The sequence below is a fragment of the Penicillium diatomitis genome, assembly GCF_028827545.1.
Source record: "Penicillium diatomitis strain IBT 30728 chromosome Unknown utg000001l_segment0_segment0, whole genome shotgun sequence".
Classification (NCBI taxonomy): domain Eukaryota; kingdom Fungi; phylum Ascomycota; class Eurotiomycetes; order Eurotiales; family Aspergillaceae; genus Penicillium; species Penicillium diatomitis.
The window spans coordinates 1,137,206-1,154,810 of record NW_026623173.1 but is presented as its reverse complement, the minus strand read 5'-3'; the positions used below and the strand labels follow the sequence as shown (position 1 = coordinate 1,154,810).

General features: G+C 52.9%; 9 protein-coding genes across 9 annotated transcripts; 4 read left to right on the top strand and 5 right to left on the bottom strand.

The window, feature by feature from the left end:
• Nucleotides 1–85: 85 nt before the first annotated feature.
• Nucleotides 86–2,794, bottom strand: N7539_000343 (putative spindle pole body associated protein SnaD; the record flags this gene model as incomplete). Its single annotated transcript, XM_056929947.1, has 1 exon — nucleotides 86–2,794. One exon carries the CDS (start codon nucleotides 2,792–2,794, stop codon nucleotides 86–88), a length of 2,709 nt encoding a protein of 902 aa, XP_056794240.1.
• Nucleotides 2,795–3,248: 454 nt separating this feature from the next.
• On the bottom strand, nucleotides 3,249–3,721 carry N7539_000342 (uncharacterized protein; the record flags this gene model as incomplete). The annotated part of the gene is given in 2 exon segments (XM_056929946.1): nucleotides 3,249–3,413; nucleotides 3,425–3,721. 2 exon segments carry the CDS (start codon nucleotides 3,719–3,721, stop codon nucleotides 3,249–3,251), a joined length of 462 nt encoding a protein of 153 aa, XP_056794239.1.
• Nucleotides 3,722–4,913: 1,192 nt separating this feature from the next.
• N7539_000341 (putative class III chitinase) lies at nucleotides 4,914–5,849 on the top strand (the record flags this gene model as incomplete). The annotated part of the gene is made up of 1 exon (XM_056929945.1): nucleotides 4,914–5,849. One exon carries the CDS (start codon nucleotides 4,914–4,916, stop codon nucleotides 5,847–5,849), a length of 936 nt encoding a protein of 311 aa, XP_056794238.1.
• A 559-nt stretch (nucleotides 5,850–6,408) lies between these two features.
• Nucleotides 6,409–8,500, top strand: N7539_000340 (alkaline phosphatase family protein; the record flags this gene model as incomplete). The annotated part of the gene is made up of 3 exons (XM_056929944.1): nucleotides 6,409–6,486; nucleotides 6,536–6,671; nucleotides 6,726–8,500. 3 exons carry the CDS (start codon nucleotides 6,409–6,411, stop codon nucleotides 8,498–8,500), a joined length of 1,989 nt encoding a protein of 662 aa, XP_056794237.1.
• A 444-nt stretch (nucleotides 8,501–8,944) lies between these two features.
• On the bottom strand, nucleotides 8,945–10,638 carry N7539_000339 (RNA-binding signal recognition particle subunit SRP54; the record flags this gene model as incomplete). The annotated part of the gene is made up of 2 exons (XM_056929943.1): nucleotides 8,945–10,495; nucleotides 10,561–10,638. 2 exons carry the CDS (start codon nucleotides 10,636–10,638, stop codon nucleotides 8,945–8,947), a joined length of 1,629 nt encoding a protein of 542 aa, XP_056794236.1.
• Nucleotides 10,639–10,906: 268 nt separating this feature from the next.
• N7539_000338 (rRNA-processing protein RRP15) lies at nucleotides 10,907–11,836 on the top strand (the record flags this gene model as incomplete). Its single annotated transcript, XM_056929942.1, has 1 exon — nucleotides 10,907–11,836. One exon carries the CDS (start codon nucleotides 10,907–10,909, stop codon nucleotides 11,834–11,836), a length of 930 nt encoding a protein of 309 aa, XP_056794235.1.
• Nucleotides 11,837–12,168: 332 nt separating this feature from the next.
• Nucleotides 12,169–12,909, bottom strand: N7539_000337 (ferredoxin family 2Fe-2S iron-sulfur cluster binding protein; the record flags this gene model as incomplete). Its single annotated transcript, XM_056929941.1, has 3 exons — nucleotides 12,169–12,410; nucleotides 12,471–12,577; nucleotides 12,638–12,909. The coding sequence occupies 3 exons, from the start codon at nucleotides 12,907–12,909 to the stop codon at nucleotides 12,169–12,171; spliced, it is 621 nt and encodes a 206-aa protein (XP_056794234.1).
• A 416-nt stretch (nucleotides 12,910–13,325) lies between these two features.
• On the top strand, nucleotides 13,326–14,910 carry N7539_000336 (mitofusin complex protein UGO1; the record flags this gene model as incomplete). Its single annotated transcript, XM_056929940.1, has 2 exons — nucleotides 13,326–13,691; nucleotides 13,756–14,910. 2 exons carry the CDS (start codon nucleotides 13,326–13,328, stop codon nucleotides 14,908–14,910), a joined length of 1,521 nt encoding a protein of 506 aa, XP_056794233.1.
• A 924-nt stretch (nucleotides 14,911–15,834) lies between these two features.
• hapX (bZIP transcription factor HapX) lies at nucleotides 15,835–17,406 on the bottom strand (the record flags this gene model as incomplete). The annotated part of the gene is made up of 1 exon (XM_056929939.1): nucleotides 15,835–17,406. One exon carries the CDS (start codon nucleotides 17,404–17,406, stop codon nucleotides 15,835–15,837), a length of 1,572 nt encoding a protein of 523 aa, XP_056794232.1.
• Between the last annotated feature and the right edge of the window lie 199 nt (nucleotides 17,407–17,605).

Below are 17,605 nucleotides of genomic sequence, written 5' to 3'. Positions count from 1 at the left end.
TGTCAAACGCTAGTTGAGCCCATGAAAACTCATTTGAGGCTTCTTCGCGCCTCGATCCATGTCGAGCGTGGTTTCACAACAAAGTTCAGCGCTTCAAGTACTTGTAGGCCTGCCCTTCCTTGGTATCTACCACATCTCCTCCCTCTCGCCGACGGTGCCCCTTGGTACCGGCGAAAGAACCAGGGCCTTTGCCCAGTTCGTTCTCTCCCCAAGACATCATCAAGGCCTTGGCCATGCGATCGCGTTCTCTGAGCAGCAAGTCTACGCGACGCTCCCATTCGCGCTCGCGTTTGTCTACTGACAACGCAATGCGCTCGTCTATGGCCACCGAGGTCTCGTCCTTAGCAGCAATTACAGCTTCGAGGCGTCGAATTTCTGACTTGAAGCTCTTGCGTAATGAAGCCTCTTGCAAATTCAGGGTCGTGCGAATGGTGGTAAGCTCGGTGCGTAGCTCGGCTTCTCGCTGCTCGGCCGCGGACAAGAGACTGCGAATCTTACGCATGGATTCAGCGTGTGAGGAGCGAAGCGTGGAAACGGCAGTGGAGTGCACGGTCTGCAGACTTCGCATCTGAGCCTGATGGGCTGCCTCAAGGTCCGCCACACGTGCAGCGTATTGCGCTTCGGATTGTCTCATATCTTGCGTTTTTGGAGGTGATGGGGGTGGGCTTGGAGGCTGGTCCAGTGCGGCCTCTTGCAAACGAGCAACGCTTTCAAGTGCCTCGTCGTGCTCTTTTTGCGTGCGTGTCAACTCCTGCTGAGATTGAGTGAGGTGAGAGACCAGCTCCTCAACTCGACTAGTCAAGCGTGAGTTTTCGTTTTCAATTGTCTTGACTAGATCTTGTGTCTCTGCAAGTTGCTCTTTCACATGGCTTGCCTCCATTTCAGCAGCCCGTTGAGAGGCGCTAGTAGTCTCCAGCTCTTGGCGAAGACGCGAAATTTCCTCGCGCATTTCCTGCACAGTCAAATCATCTGCTTCACAGATCTTGCCTCTGGGGGAAGAGACTCTTCGTGGTGGCGGATCCTCGCCACCCAGATCTTTGATCAGATCCAAGATCTCACTATAAGTGTTGCGGCTGCCAATGGGTAAATCTGCTGCGACTGCCTTCAGAGCACTCTCTTGTGCTTCGACCTGTGACTGTGCTCGGGTCAGATCCGCCTCGAGCGAGTGATTCCTCTCTTCAAGAGGGGCGCTCTTGACTTCGAGCGCAGTCAACCGATCTTCCAGTGCCTCGTAGCCTTTGTTGACGCGCTCAAGCTCATTCTCCAATTTCTCGTTTTCGAGGGCTTGTTCATCAATCTCGCCCTTGAGTCTGTCAATCTCGGCATTCTTCTCGTGTAGTTGAGCCTCCTTCGCCTTCGTCACTTCCTTCAGCTTATTCATCGTCTCTTCAAGACTTTCATCGCGCTTCCGCACTTGATCTTGGGTCAACTGCAATTGCTGCCTTAGATGTGCAATGGTCTCGAGCCGCTCGGCGTCCAGTGCCGACGGAGAATCCTTGTCTTGTAGCTGTCTTTGCATGTCTCGAAGCTGCTGCTCGACGGCGCTGAAGTCAGATTGATTGGAAGTGGTTTGTTGTGAAAGCTTCTCGCGCTGTTCTTTCTCTCGCTCTAGGGCGTCAACTCGCGCCTGAAGCTTTGCTTCGTTTTCTGTCTTCGTCGCAAGCTCGCTCAATTGCTCATTCTTGAGTTGTAGCTCAGCCTGCAGGTGGCGGACTTGATCCATTGCGGACGCGGCTTCCTTGACACGCGTCCGGTTTTTGTATATTTGGTCGTCACGATTCTCGATTTCTTCCTCAAGCTCAGCAATACGCTGCTGCAGACGCTCTTCCAAATGCTCGGTCGAATGATCCGAGGCCATTGACACCTTTCGCTCAGATGGGGATGCCATTGCCGAGACTTCATCCTGGGGGTCCTCTTCAATATCTTCGAGCTGAGTGGAGTCGCGCGGGAGTGCGCTTGTTCGATGAAGAAGGTGCGACGGAGTGGACATGTCGACAGGCGGACCAAACTCACTGATCTCACCCGCGTCCGCATCGTCGTCGACCGCTGTTTGCCGGCCTGCCACGCCATTGAACCGCGATTTCGGCTCGGGTAATGGGTCGTGATCGCTGAAGCGGCTTCGCCTGGCGCTGGACATACCCTCTCCCAACAGGTATCGCTCCATGTTCGCAGTGAAGTCTTCGGGGCCACCAACGTCCGACAACTTGTCTCTGGCATCGTCTTCATCCTCGAGTTCCGGAAGAAGTGGCCCATCTCGATCGTCAAGGAACTTGCTGCTGGGGAATGCGCTGAAGTCAACGCTGTAATTGGCGAGACGCGCATCAAGACCTAGTCCATTCAGAGTTCCGGGGGTCGATGGGCGAGAAAAATCCTGCAGATGTTCCTCGTGGTCCGATTCGCGATCGCTCCCACGTTCGTGGTTGTCCTCGCGCAGCCGATCCTCCTCGTCGTCCTCTTCGTCTTCATGAGGATCAAATTTCTCAGAGACCGGGCTTTCAGGTCGCGGTGGGGAGCGCAGAGATGACAGCGGCGATCGCGGCGACCGTGAATAAGGAGGAGATAGATTGGACTGGGGAGATTCAGGAGAATGAGGAGATTGAGGAGACCGAGGAGATCGCGGCGATGGAGGTGAGTGTGCTGACTGCGGTGATTGTGGAGATCGCGGCGCCTGAGTCAGGGGGCGAGATGATTGTCGTGGAGGAGATGAAGGCATGAATAGTGGTGTAGCAAGTGTCGATTGTCCGATGGTATCGTGCGAGGTTGGAAACGGCGATGTATAGCCCGAGTTGGCCATGATGGCCGGCGCGTTATGGAATGTTCGCTGCGATGCGGAAGACCTTTGTTTAATTAGACATGTAGCGTTGTATCGGCCCTCGGTGGGATCGCGTAGCCTTCAAGTCGCAATATGGCCTCTCTAGAATGCCCATAGGACGGTGAGACAATAACAATACAGGTCTTGTGAACTGGCTTTGAGAATGTCGCGAAATTGCGAATGGGTAGATTGCGGGCATGTAGTAACGGCCTGAGGCATCAATGTTTACTCCTGTCTACTTTGGGACGAGCGAGAATAGGAATAACAACAAAAATAGAACAACTCCTCGATGTTGTTGATAACTTGATACTGAGTCATTCTGATTACAACAGCCCTTGAGCTGTGCTTTATTTTCTCGGCCTATTTCTCCCTGTGGTACTCATATTTGATAGCCCGCAAGTTCTCAATGTTCCAAGTAAACGCGCGATTCCTCCCATCAGGTCTGCCATTCTTCAAACGTTGGTGCAATAATCGGAGGCTCATGCGAGCGTCTACCAGACTGATGTTTCTGTGCACCTGAGCTTTGTGACTGACCTAGAGCCTCTGATGACTGCTCTGCAACTTTCCTCGCCGCTCGTCCGCCTCGAGATGCTATGGCATGCTGTTCCATACTTTAGTCGCTAGATCTCTGATGGCCGGTCTTTCGATATAGTAGGATTGACCCACCGAGTCGGGCTGGCCTACCTGCTTCTCAGGATCCATATCATGGAAACCGCCGACGCCTCGAGCTTTGCCACTTTTTTTGCCTCCTCGATGGCCTATCTTGGACATTTCTTCCCGTGACCTATTCGCAAAATTACTGGGATTGGGATGTTTCGGTGGTGGCGCAGTGACCACCATATGATGAAGCGAGACAGTGAAGCATCGCACCTTGAAAGACGGCGCCTGGGAAAGAGTTGGCCTGATCATGCTAAACAATAGTTCTGCTATCCCCAAATATATCAATTTTTAGAGTGGTGCTCCTTGCAGTGAGATTTGTTCCATTTATACTCAATCATGCGTCTGTCGCCGCTTCGGTCATCTCATCCAAGAGATCCCTACTTATGGTAGGGACGGGAGTAGACCTTGGACACAACACGGCCGCTGTGTCCAATCAAGAACACAATATGTTTGAATGTCACTCAAGTGCCTTCTCCTGTTCAATTTCTCCTTGGCGAAGGAGTCCATGGATGCTTGCGCACATGCTGTCAACTTTCAAGCAGTTTTGCCGCTAGCCGGGATCTCGTTCCTGTAGGCCTTAACTTGACTGTGTTGCTCTGAACCGTGGATGGCATTGCAATTTTCCCAAAGGATTCTTGGCAGGCATAGATCTCTTTTCAGAGAAAGAATGGGTTCTTCCAGTCGATCCAGGCCAGCCATGTGACCCATCAACGCAGTGAATTGGTAACAGGTAGTAGTCCAACCTGTGAAAACTAAAGTTAACCGTACTGCGGGCGGGCTACTGCTGCTTAGTCAACCGCCGAACTGGGCTAAGTTAGTTAACTAACTAACTGAACTTACTATGTTAGTAAGTTTTCGGAAGGTGACTGCTAAACATCCCATATCAGTGAGCGTAGTCAGTCACGAGCTAAATTGACTCAAGTACTTGGAAATACTTCTACTCACTCAATGTGATCTGGTACCTCCCATAGGAGCATTCGGTCCCTCACACCACAATTGGTGAAATTGAATCGCCACTTGTGCACAGACTCATGACCTCTGACTGTTAGTACTTCCTCGCAGTCCATCGGATCGCATAGTCAGCGCCGAGGTGGGTTTAGTCCGCACTTGGTGGGGATCCTATTGACGAGACCACATCAACAATCCGCAGATCAAGTCGTTCTATCTTTAATTCTTTCATCTCACACAATCTCCGATCCTGAAGAGACACATTGCAAGTGATGTTGAATCTGAACGGATGATTTGAGAAGACGAGAGTGCCCTCACCATCTGCACATACTGATTTCATCTCACGCTTTCGCACAGCAAGGAGTGAACGTGAAGAGACTACTACAACGACATATGAGTCCTCATTTGTATTTTCCAAACAACCTCTGCAGAATCGCTCGAGTGTCAAACGTGATTCAACTCGAAAATTGTACCTTGAGAATACAATTCCGAAATGCCTCCTCTCCCAGAGCGCAGCCGTCGTCGGGTGATTCTGTATCATCAGACCCTGATTCCTGGCGACGGTCAATATGTGTCGATGCTTCCGCTTTTGACCAATCCTACAGGCGTCACCCATGTCATTCTGGCCGCCATCCATCTCAATGAGGGGCCTGGGAACATCACACTCAACGATGATCCCTTTGATAGCCCCAAGTTTCACCCCCTATGGCACGAGGTTCCTCTCATGAAAGCCGGCGGAGTTAGAATCATGGGCATGCTGGGAGGAGCTGCTCAGGGATCTTTTCGTCGCCTAGACGGCACTCAGGACCAATTTGAGCAGTACTACACTCCGCTTCTGGCTACTGTGCGACAATATGGACTCGAGGGCCTTGACCTGGATGTGGAAGAGGAAATGTCTCTCAGTGGTATCATTCGACTTATTGATCGATTGAAGTTGGATATGGGCCATGCCTTTATCATCTCTCTTGCCCCCGTGGCTGCGGCTCTTCTGAATGTTGGAAATCTCTCCGGTTTCAATTATCGAGAGCTCGAGGAGGCTCGCTCCGCCAAGATCGACTGGTACAATGCCCAGTTCTATAATGGATGGGGCCCTGCCGACAACCCGGGCATGTATATCGCTGTGGTCGCCCTGGGCTGGCAACCGGAGCGGGTGGTTTATGGTCTCTTGACAAATCCCGCAAATGGCTCACAGGGATACGTGCCTCGAGAGAAGATCACTGAAGTTCTGTCTATACTGATTCAGAGATTTCCTACCTTTGGCGGCGTGATGGGATGGGAATACTTCAATGCGATGCCTGGTGGGCGTGAGAAGCCATGGCTCTGGGCCACCGAGATGACACTGACTCTGGGCTTGGATCATGTCCTGTCTGAGGCTCATAACATGCTCATTTCTGGGCAGTGGGGCAATTCTATGCGTGGTTCCCGTTAACGATTACGATTAATTAGTCTGCCGCTGAGCGTTGGAGACTGGTCAATTAAGTTGGTTGACCCAGCAGCTGCTCGAAGCCTTGAGCGTGGGTTGGGCGACTGTGGTTTTGATTCATTGCACTTCAATCTGTTGATCCTGCGAATTGGTGGACTTACCTTCATTCAAATTGCATATGTTATCTGGCGTAGCAGAGTATTGCCCCGGTGATTATTTACCCTATTTTTACCCCGAAGGGGGCCGACAGCAATCGATTTCTGTTTTGCAGACTTACTTGAAATCCAAGTTGTCGAGTAGTGATGTGGATAGTGGTACTCCCTCTCTGTTGGTGTGGAGATGGCCGAGGCCGAGGGAGCTTGGCTTTGAATAACGTCATCAGGATCCAGACAGCCGACCAAATTGATTGCCCCGGCTGGATTCTGGGCAGATCACGGGTTCCGTGTGTAATCTTCCATTATCTCGCCAGAGTAGTGGCGTCAAAGCTCCTATCGAGGTTGCCCTAAATTTGGGTCTTCCAATTGCTTATCTCGATGCGCCCTTGAAGTACCTTACTGTGTCAACCATGGCATCTCTTCCCCGTCTGGTCACGGCTGTCAGCTCGACCGCGATCCGTCTCTGCGGCTTCATCTTTCTGAGATGGGTGAGAATGATTTCCCATCAGGCCGTGTCGTTCATGCTAACTTGCCCAGATACCGGGGCATCACTTTGTGCCAATGATCTTCACTTCCCTGGTCGTGTATCTCACTTCGTTCTGGTCACTCCGACAAAATCAGCTTCCACCTCGGGCTTCAAATGGTCGGGATAGGAGTGCCGATAGAAAGTCGAGTAAGTCCCTTGATGAACCGAGCTCTTGATGCACAGAGACTGATTCTCTCACAGAGAAACATTCGGACTCCCTTTACCAAGGAAATGAAGATTCCATGTTAAAGACTGTGTTGACGGGGCTGCCATCGACGCGCTCACCCCGGTTATCCTTAGTGACGGCCCTCTTCAATATCGCCGTGGCATTACTGACCCTCGACTTCTTGATCCGGGGTTTGACGATCTATCCAAGCGCCGAAGTGTCATTCTCCCGAATTGGTCACGTCTCACCAACTAGTGCGAATCTGCTCTTTCGGGAATCTGACCAAAGTCAATTGCCTATAGTGGTGTCATATCAAGAGGTGTCGCTGCTGACTCCTCTGAAATGGGTAGAGGAGGGAACAGTGTACAAAGTCGACAACAGCACCGATTTTACCGCGACAGTAACACTCAAGGGGTTAAAGCCTTCTACTCAGTACAGATATCGATTGTCGAACAACAAGACCGGAAGCTTTACGACAGCGCCACAGCCTGGTTCCCCACAGGCAAATAGACTCTCATTCGTGACTTCCAGCTGTATCAAGCCCAATTTCCCATACAATATCCTTTCACATCCTCTGAGGGTCCCGGGGATAGAGTCGATGACGGATGCAGTCGCCAAGCTGCCTCTGATCTTGCGACCGGCCTTTATGCTCTTCTTGGGCGATTTCGTCTATATTGATGTGCCGTTCCGCTTTGGCTCCTCCATGGATCATTACCGCAGCGAGTATCGCCGCATTTACGCTTCACCTTCGTGGAGTGCATCTTCTGCCGACGGCCCAGCCATCGATCTCCCATGGATCCATACCCTCGACGATCACGAAATTGAAAATGACTGGTCGCGTGGAAACAGGACGGCACCATATCCAGAGGCTGCAGACCCCTTCCAGCATTATCACGTTGCCGCGAACCCCCCCATTCCAGAGAGGTCATTTGCGAATCCAGAAGAAGTCACCTACTTTTCCTTTGTCAACGGGCCGGCCTCCTTTTTCATGCTCGATACCCGCACGTATCGTTCAGAGCCCTCAAAGCCCAACTCGACCATTCTCGGTTCCGCCCAGCTTCAGTCACTTTTGACGTACCTATCGACTCCTGAACCGGAGGGTGTACGCTGGAAGATTATCAGTTCTAGCGTGCCCTTTACTAAGAATTGGCACGTTGGCACAACAGATACATGGGGCGGCTTCCTTGATGAGCGCCAGACCGTGTTCGAAGCCATGTGGCGTGCTGAACGCGAACTCAACGTCCGCATTGTCCTTCTAAGCGGAGATCGCCACGAGTTCGGCGCCACAAGATTCCCGGATCCAGTGCTCAACCTTGCTCCTTCACAACTGCAGCCCGATACAGCAGGCTTGGGCCTTCACGAGTTTAGTGTAGGCCCACTGAGCATGTTCTATCTCCCCATTCGCTCGTATTATCAGACTGACGATGAGGACGTCTCTGTGAAATACGTACCTGATGGGAACAGCAAATTCGGACTTATCGAGATCGCCGATGGCGTCGACGAGGCTGACCCTGACGCTGCAGCACCAGTGCCTGTCCGAAGCTCGATCTTGACGTACTCGCTGTATGTGGATGGAGATGTTGTTTGGAAGTACCGTCTAAGTATCCCGCTGGATCGTGATACTGCCACCGGTGCCACGACCAGTGGTCTGGGTGACAATACCCACTTGCCACGGGGGCGGGTACTGGAGGACAAAATTTCCAGGGAAAGCTGGGACATTGTGGTGAAAAAGGTTGTTGGCCGTTTGGAGGGGCTGGTGAGACAGGGGGTGGACTGGGCTTCTGATATTTACCATAAAGCTTCTCTGTGATGTCGTGAATTGGAATAGAGTCAACAAAAATCGAGGTCGCTAGACAATTGCAAATAATGCTCCCTGAATTCAACAGCATAATGGGGACCATTGCTGTCCTTACCACCCTGCTTCAGAAAGGAACCTATCATTAGATACAGAAATCGAGACTTTTCCGCGCAAAGCAGACCCCGGAATTTCGTTGAACCTACGCAGCCTGATTTTATGCTGGCTTTTGAAATTTCCAGAGATGTACCGCGAGAGGATATGTGCATATTCGTGGTAATCTTCAATTGTAATGAGCGTCACCAAAGACAGGCTCTGCAAGGTAAATTCCTCATCACCGCTTCGAGACATGGGAATCCAAAACACCAAAAACGCCACCAAAATGCAAAGTCAATAAGCCGTCAACGGGTATGAGATGTACAGTGGAAGGGTCCCAGGGAGAAAGAAGAGAATCATCTTCTACCGTCCGCGGCCTCGTCCACCACCGCCGCCACCTCCGCCCATACCACCCATGCCGCCAAGTCCTCCCATCAAACCACCCATTTGGCTCATCATACTTTGCAAGTCCATGCCCCCGAGACCAGGCATGCCGCCTCCGCCCTGACCACCCCCACCCATCATCTGCATCATCTTGGCCATATCGCCCATGCCGGGCATACCGCCCATTCCACCCATGCCGCCGGCTCCTCCCATGGCGGCCATCCGCTTCTGCATGGCAGCGAGCTGTTGCTGGTTGTTGCCACCCTTGAGCATCTTCTGCGCTTGTTGCATCTGCTTCTTCTGACCACCAACCCGCTTGGCCATGCCGGCCATCATGCGGTGCTGAGAAAGCAGATCCTCGACTTCGCGAACAGTCGTGCCACTGCCATGCGCGATGCGAACCATCCGGCTGGGCTGCTCAACGAACATCTTACCGTCGCTGTCCAGTTCCTTGGCAGTCATGCTGTCAAAGATGTAGACCATGCGGCGAAGCTTCATGGAACCGTCCTCATCATCGAGACCCTGGGTAAGGTTGGACAGGCCGGGAATCATGCCAGAAAGCTTGGATAGAGGACCCATCTTCATGATAGAGGTGATATTCTCGCGGAAATCGCGAATCGTGTAGATGCCCTCAGCGATGTGCTTGTAGGTCTCCTTGGCTGAGCTCGAATCCTTGGTGATGGCCTGAACGTGCTCGACAAGACTCGCCACATCGCCCATACCAAGCAGCTTCTGAACAAACGAGCGTGGTTCGAATCGCTCGAGGTCCATCAGGTGCTCACCTGTACCAAGGAAGATGATGGGAGTGTGTGTCGCGGCAACTGCGGAGATAGCACCACCGCCAGCGGCATTACCGTCGGTCTTGGTGATGATGATGGCACCGAAATTGGCAGTGGCCTTGAAAGCTGCAGACTGAGACTCGGCAGCCTGACCGATAGTGCCATCAAGGACAAGAATGGTTTGATCCGGGGTCACGGCCTCCTGGATTTGAGTCATTTCCGTGAACAGCTCCTCCTCCTGGCGATGGCGACCGCTAGTATCCACGATGATGATATCAAAACGCTCCTTCTTGAATTTGGCGACACCCTCGGCAGCCACAACAGCGGGATCGGTCTGAGTCAGACTACCATAGTATGGGATTTTCGCCTTGGTCGCGTTCTGCTTCAACTGATCAAAGGCACCAGCCCGGAAAGTATCCGCACAAACCAAGGCAGTCTTGAATCCACGAGTTTGGTAATGACGAGCCAGCTTGGTACATGTTGTTGTCTTACCCGCACCTTGAAGACCAACGAACATGATCACATTCGAGCGGCCCTTCTTGGGGCGGAAAGGCTGCGCATGAGGATCGACTAATGCGACCAGCTCGTCGAAGACGGTCTTTTGGATCAACCGCTTCTTGTTGACAGCAGCGGGCAGGGAGGAGAAGTTGACGCTGGATTTGATGGACTTTCGGAGGGTTTGTACAAGTCGGACATTCACATCAGCGGAGAGGAGGGCAGCGCAGATCTCCTTCAGCATGTCATCGAAGGCCTGTGTTGAATTAGCTTATGCGGTTAACACTCGACACCTCTGAAACCGCGATCAGCTCAACATACCTTCTCATCGAGATTGTTCGACCTTGTCAAGTCATTGACGGCGGAGTTGATACGCCGCCCGAGATCCTGAAGAACCATGGTGGATATGCGATGGGTTCGAAAGATTTGTTGAATTCAAAGTGGTAAACGTGGGGATTCCCAAAACGAAGAGCCACAGCTGGAGGTGGAGGGGCGACAGGCGAAAGGCCAAGGAGGCAATGCGGAGTTCCAATCGGAGAGCGGGAGGCTCTCACCGCCCCAAAAAAAAGTTGACTGTCTTCGAGACGATAGAGGCTACACGGCACGCTGCTTTCCAACTCGATACTCGATTTCAACTTTTGTGAAGTCCCGTCTCCATCTATTCGCCATGGTCGGGTCATACTCCAAGAAGCGCAAAGTCCAGGATGGCATGCAAGGCAAAACCACCCGGCCCAAAAAATTCCGCAAGCAGCGCGAGTACCACAGCAGTTCCGAAGATGAGCAGGAGGACGACCAGGGCGACTTTAAGCCCGTCAGTTTGGCCGACTCTGACGACGAAGATGAGGGAGGTGTCTCAGTTACCAAGAAAACGGTTGTTAAGGCGCCCAAAAAGGAGACTGTGAAGGTCGCTGCGTCAGTCAAGCAAGTGAAGCAAAAACCTGCTGCCGACGACGCTACAAAGGCAGACGCAGACGCAGACGAGGATGAGGACGATGAAATGGATGATGACGAATTTGACGACGAAGATCTCGCCGCCTCAGCCTCCGACGCTGAAGATGAGGAGGGCGACTCCGATGGCGACCAGTCCACGACAGTCGGCAAGCGCCGCACTGTCCCCAAGCGAAATGATCCCACGGCCTTCTCTACCTCTATCTCCAAAATTCTGTCCACCAAGCTCCCCGCCTCCGCGCGCGCCGATCCCGTCCTCTCGCGTAGCAGACAGGCCGCGCAAACGAGCAATGAGTGGGAAAACGAAAAACTCGACAAGGCCGCTCGCGCCAAACTTCGTGCCGAAAAGAAGGAGGAACTGGACCGCGGCCGTGTTCGTGATGTGATGGGTATTGAACGAGGGTTGACAGGACAGGTTGGAGAGGAGGAAAAACGTTTGCGCAAGACAGCCCAGCGTGGTGTGGTTAAGCTGTTCAACGCCGTGCGAGCCGCCCAAGTGCGAGGCGAGGAGGCTGCACGGGAGGAGCGCAAGAAAGGTACCGTTGGCATGGGCGAACGTGAGAAGGCCGTCAACGAGGTCAGCAAGCAAGGGTTCCTGGAATTGATTAACGGCAAAAAGGGCAAGCCATTGAACATTGAGGAGGCGTGAAAATGGAGTCTTAAGAGTGTCTACGATTACTACTACCCATGGCATCTTTACGGCGTTGGGAGATCTTCTTCATGTATTCTCTGGATACTTTCTTTGCTGCTTTCCTGTCCATGAAATCTCTTGTACATCAACATGACCGTGGTTCTCTCGGTTTATAAATCTAAAAGTACAGGGGGGAGTTTTTTTGTCTCGAAAGATCGCCGAAGTCACACATCCTGGTGGATTCCAGATCCAAGTCTCTATAAGAGAGAGGGAGATGCACCCGCTCTCAATACAACACACGGGGTCAGTGGAGCCACAGCCTACTCGACCCCCGGCCTTATGGCACAATCTCACTTGGACTGGAAATCGCTGGCCTGGAGATTCCGAGTCATTGAAGGCAAACGCACGACCAGGCCGTCCAGGTCTTTGCTCATAATCACTTGGCAGCCTAGTCGCGAGGTCTCGGTCAGACCAAATGCCAAGTCTAGCATATCGTTTTCATCATCTGAAGGTTCCTCCATCTTGTCGAACATGTCCGGATCCTCCACAATCACATGGCAGGTTGAACAGGCGCAAGAGCCGCCGCATGCCCCTGGACCCATAATTTAGCCACTTGTCATGCTCAACTCTAGTCATCCGAACTGGAACATACCCTCCATCTCAAGATCGTTGGCTTGAGCAATGTCCAACAGATTGTCGCCCTCAGATACTTGCAACTCCACCTTGGTACCATCTTTGTCAATGAATGTGACATTGATCCTGTGATCGCGATGTTAGTTTGACCTACTTGCGCCGCAGGTTCGGCCAAAGTTGACTCACTCCTCGCCAGGCTTTGGCGGCGTGATATGCCCGTGGGCAGCATGCGTCGTCGCAGAGAACGCCCGCTGGGACAATTTCCACGTTCGCAACTCCGAACTGAAGTCTTTCCCTGACCCGACCGAGGATCGACGGAGCGTAGATGTCTCTCCGATTTTGCGCAGACCGGTTGAGTGGCTGATGAATCTCCGAGGCTGAGCAAGGTATACATTCCCGGTGTTGACCTTGCGCGCCGTGCGGCGTAGTTGTAGACCGAATTGGCGACAGATGGCCATGGTGTAGTAGGACAATTTCCCGCCGGTGACAGATAGTCAGAAGAAGAGAAGAGGTTGTGTTGTCGGCGACCGAGACGGAGAAGAGATATCTCGGAGCAAAAGAAGTGGGCAGCGGCCGATCCAATAGCCAGTCAACGGGAAAGGAAAATGACAAAGGTCTTCTTCTCCACGTCCACAAAAAGCCAAAGTGGAAAGCAGAGCGGAAGTTCACTCGTGACTGAGTCCGCTCAATCGCCGTGGGTGAGTAAGTAATGCAGGGCGGGTCGCAGCCTCCGCCCGGACCGCCTTTGACGTCCCAAAAATTCACCGGACTCTTCGACCTTTCTCCGATGATCCCCAAGCTTCACAAAGCTTTCTTTTGACTCTGACACCGACCGTCGGTCGAATCTCAACTAATCACCTTTCGTCTCTTCACGATGGCGACACGTGAAGGTATCAATCCTTTACGGCCATACTATATTCCCCAGTCGGGCTTATCGCCCACTGTCTCGAATGTCACTACCGAGGTGACGTCGTCCTCGTCGGCCCAAGTGTTTGGAAGTACAGCGCGCGACTTGATTCCGGATATTGACTATTCGGATTACTTGGACTCTTCCCCGTCGGTCTCAGACTGGGTTCGGGATGCCTTGAATCGCGCGCTGGTCCGCTACACAAAGGTCCTGACGGCGCAACCGTTCGATGTTGCCAAAACCATCCTCCAGGTGTATGTGGTTCCAGACTCAATAGAGTCGTCAGAGCAACGGAAGAAAACATCCGGCACAGAGGACAACGCATATGAATCGGTGAGATGACTTCCGATTCTACTAGAAGGGGGTTTGTGGTTGCTGACATGCCTTATACATCCAGGATAATGAGTCCTCTGGAGATGAGAGTGTCTATTTCACATCCGCCGCGCCGGCCACGCCGTCCTCGGCTACATCACGATCGCGAAGGAGTCGGCATCATCAAATTACAGATCGCAGCGGCTACGTGCGACCAGAAGCAGCAACAGCTTTACCTAAATATGCCCTGACCCTTCGCAATCCGGACTCCCTCATGGACGTCCTGTCGCAATTATGGTCAACCAGCGGCCCTAGCTCCCCATGGAAGGCATCTAACGCCACCTTCATCTACTCCTTGCTGCTGCCAACGCTCAATACATTCATCCGCAGCCTTCTCTCGGCCATTGTGGGATTCCCAGAGGAGGATATCGCGTCCTCCATGGCCGCCGATATTCTAACAGCACCATCACCCCTTGCCACCCTCATTCTCTCCTTTATCTCCTCTTCACTCTCGGCGATTCTGCTCTCACCTATCGATACAGCGCGCACTTTCCTGATGCTCACTCCTGCGATCCATGGTCCGCGCTCTCTAATTCATGCCATTCGTCAGCTTCCAACTCCCAACTGTACTATTCCCCCTCATCTCGTCCCCATCACTATTCTCCACTCCAGTTTGCCCAACTTTATCACGACATCAGCTCCACTCTTCCTCAAATCCTATCTGTCCATCGACCCTCTTCTCAACCCGTCCATGTGGAATCTCTTCAGCTTCCTGACCTCTGGTCTCGAGCTCGCCGTACGGTTCCCGCTTGAGACAGTCCTGCGCCGTGCTCAGATCGCAAGCTACACCTCTCTCAGCCTGCGTCAGAAATCCGCTGGAGGCAGCTTGGATGCTGCCTCCATCGATGCCACGGATGTGGAGACCATTGTGCCCACACCACGCACCTACCGTGGCGTCGTGGGTACTATGTGGCACATCGTTCAAGAGGAAGGTGTCAGTTCCACGCTCTCCGACGCTGAGCGTGCTCGTCTCGCCGTCGGTAAGGGCACTACCCAGCAGCATACAGGGAAACGCCGACAAGGACAGGGTATCAAGGGCCTGTATCGCGGCTGGCGCGTGGGAATGTGGGGCATTGCTGGTATCTGGGGAGCCAGTCTACTCGGGGGGTTCGCTGCAGGAAGCGATGAAGAAGCCGCGATGCTTGGAGGATCGAGCCAGACTAGCGGCGGGCGATTCTAGACTTTCTAATATGAATGTCTCTTCCTAGACCAGCCGCCTGCCATCATGACTAGTACCAGAAAGGAGGAATCCACGGGATGATTGAGAGTCCATTGAGGGGCCAGATGTCCAATTGAGTGCAGTTTCGACGGGTGTGTCCTGCAAACATGTTTGCCTCCTTGCACTCATTTCAAGGCGAACGATTAGTGTTGTCTACTTTGCCCCGACGATGTACGATTGGCCTCGGTGACCCTCAGGACGCAAGCTGTATAAAACGCAACTTCTTACATAGTGTCCTGAAACATGGACTAATTTCACCTCACTCAGATCTCACTCAGATCCAATGATATAATTCTACTCATTACCGGCTTCACCAATTCGCTTTGTCTGTATGGCTTAGAAATCGTGAATGAAACCTTGCCTTGACTTTCATATCACGACAATTACCTCAATATCAAATCATATCTCATAGCCATCCAGTGTAAGCAATACTTCGGACAAGACCATTGTGGAGAGTGGAGTTGAGAAGTCGTAATATGACAATCGCTAATTATGTACAAGGTGCGAAACACAACTATTCCGACTGGCTGCAGCGGGATTTCATTCATTGAAAACATGACCGATCGTAGTATGAGCCAAACTCGGCATCAAAGAAGTTGTAAGGAGGAAATCATCAAGCTTTTAATATGGGAATGCGCAACAATCCTCAAATTCCGACTCAAGTCAACGGGAATAGGATCATAAGACACAGAGCAGGCTCTATGAGCGGCAGGAAATGCGCGTAGTGATACAATAAGAAATCATGAGACGGGTATCAAGGAAGCGAAGGAAGCTAACGGAAGAAGAAGCAGAGGGGAAAGGAGCATGATCACTCAACATAAGACTCTTGGGCAGTCATGAGGGGAGATGATTGAAACAATGGCAATCGAGCGGCTCGGGGAGAGCTCAATTATTAGCAAATCGCCGGTCAAAGTAGCGGAGAACCCCCATCACGCTGGCCGCCTCGACTTCCATCGCGGGTCGATTCCCGTGCCCTTCGGCAAGAGCCAGGTCCCGTGGATTAGGAAGAGTGTGCAATTTGGGAAGCCAGCTCGAGATTTCGTCACTGGCCTGATTGAAGTTGGGGTGGCGAGAGAGTGTTGTAAAGGCGTCAGCACAGCTCAGAGTGAGTGGACTAGGGATTGAAGGCTTTGTTGCCACACCCTTGGTGGGCAAGAGAGGGTTTCGTGTCGTTGATGAGGACGGCGCGTTTCGCGACATGCAGCATCCGCCATCAGCACCTTTGCCACCACAGCATCCTCCTCCGGCAGAAGGGCTACTGCTGGCTGATCGCGAGGCAGCCAGCGTCTTGCAGAACAGGGTACTCCTTGGGTCAGCCTGACACTGGGCACAAGTGCCGGGCCCATTAATGCAGGGGTTTGTCGCCTGACTGATGGGCGGGAGAGTGACCTCGGAGCGCACATCACTCTCAGAAGGGGGAGGGGTGAACTGAGAAATGGACTGCATAGGTGGAAGACGGTTGTTGCCAAATGAGTCTTGTCGAGGCCCTCGTAACTGTGTTTGCAGCCGCTGTTGCTCCTGGGCGGCCATCTCGGCGCATATGCACGGAGTACCATCCTGACAGAAACCACAGGGATCGACTGGAGGCGATGAAACTTCATTCTCGGTGTGAGAACTCGACTGAGTTGGTGCAGATGCAAAGCGCGACGTGAAGTCTATCTCCATCTCTTCCGGATCAGGCTTGATCTCTGGATCTGACATATGGCCGGCCGGACTGCCGACCCCGTGGGGCGAATTTCTAGCACGAATCGACTCGTGCGTGTCAATTGGCATGCCAAATGCATCTTCAATGCACTGGCAGTGCGTAGTCGAGCAACTGTTACAACCCAAGGGAACGTTGTCCAGGTCCTCTGCTCTGGCTTGTTCCTGATTCGTTTGGATCGCAGTCTCCATGCGAGGCGAGCGGGTGGAAGGACGTTTGCGAGGTGGAAGCGGCACAGAGTCTGGCATGGCTGCAGGTGATGGTCTTGTAACTGACGTTGGTGCTGAGGAACGAAGTTCTTTGGTCAAGGCCTCCTTTGCGTTACGCTCGATCGAGACCTCCTTCTCAAGAGCATGACATCGGTCGCGCCACCATTTCACCTCCTCCCGAGCTTGTTCCATCTCTCTTGACAGGTTGCTCATTTGCTCTGTCAAGGCAGCGACACGAGCTTCGTGGCCATCTTCAATCTCCTTGATCTGCTCCTCCAGTTCCTGAACCCGAGCGGCCCGTCGCTCTCGAAATGCGCGCTGTGCAGCGCGGTTCTGGGCCTTGCGCTTAGTTGGCGGAGTATCCGTAGCGGGCTTACGGCCAGGTTTAGGGCGAGGAGGAATGACCCATTCTTTGGAGGTGATGGAGCCTGGAGTTCCAGGGCCGGGTGAGGGAGCTACGGACGGGCGGACAGCTATGGCGGGGGCTAAAGATGGCCCGGGAGCGAGCGTGGGCGCAGGCGTGGGAGACACGCCTGTCGTGGCCATGGTGATTTCAGACTGGGTTCAAGGGCTTGCAACTTGATCAGCAAGAATGTTCACGGTGCGATTGTGAGGCGGAATGGGGGAGGCAAAAGAAGGCCGAGGGTAGGTGGTAATTGGGCGTCGGCTCAAGGAGTACGCACGATGGACGCTGTCGGTCGGGAGAGCGGAAGTGCGATCATACGAGACAATAAGCGAGGCGTAG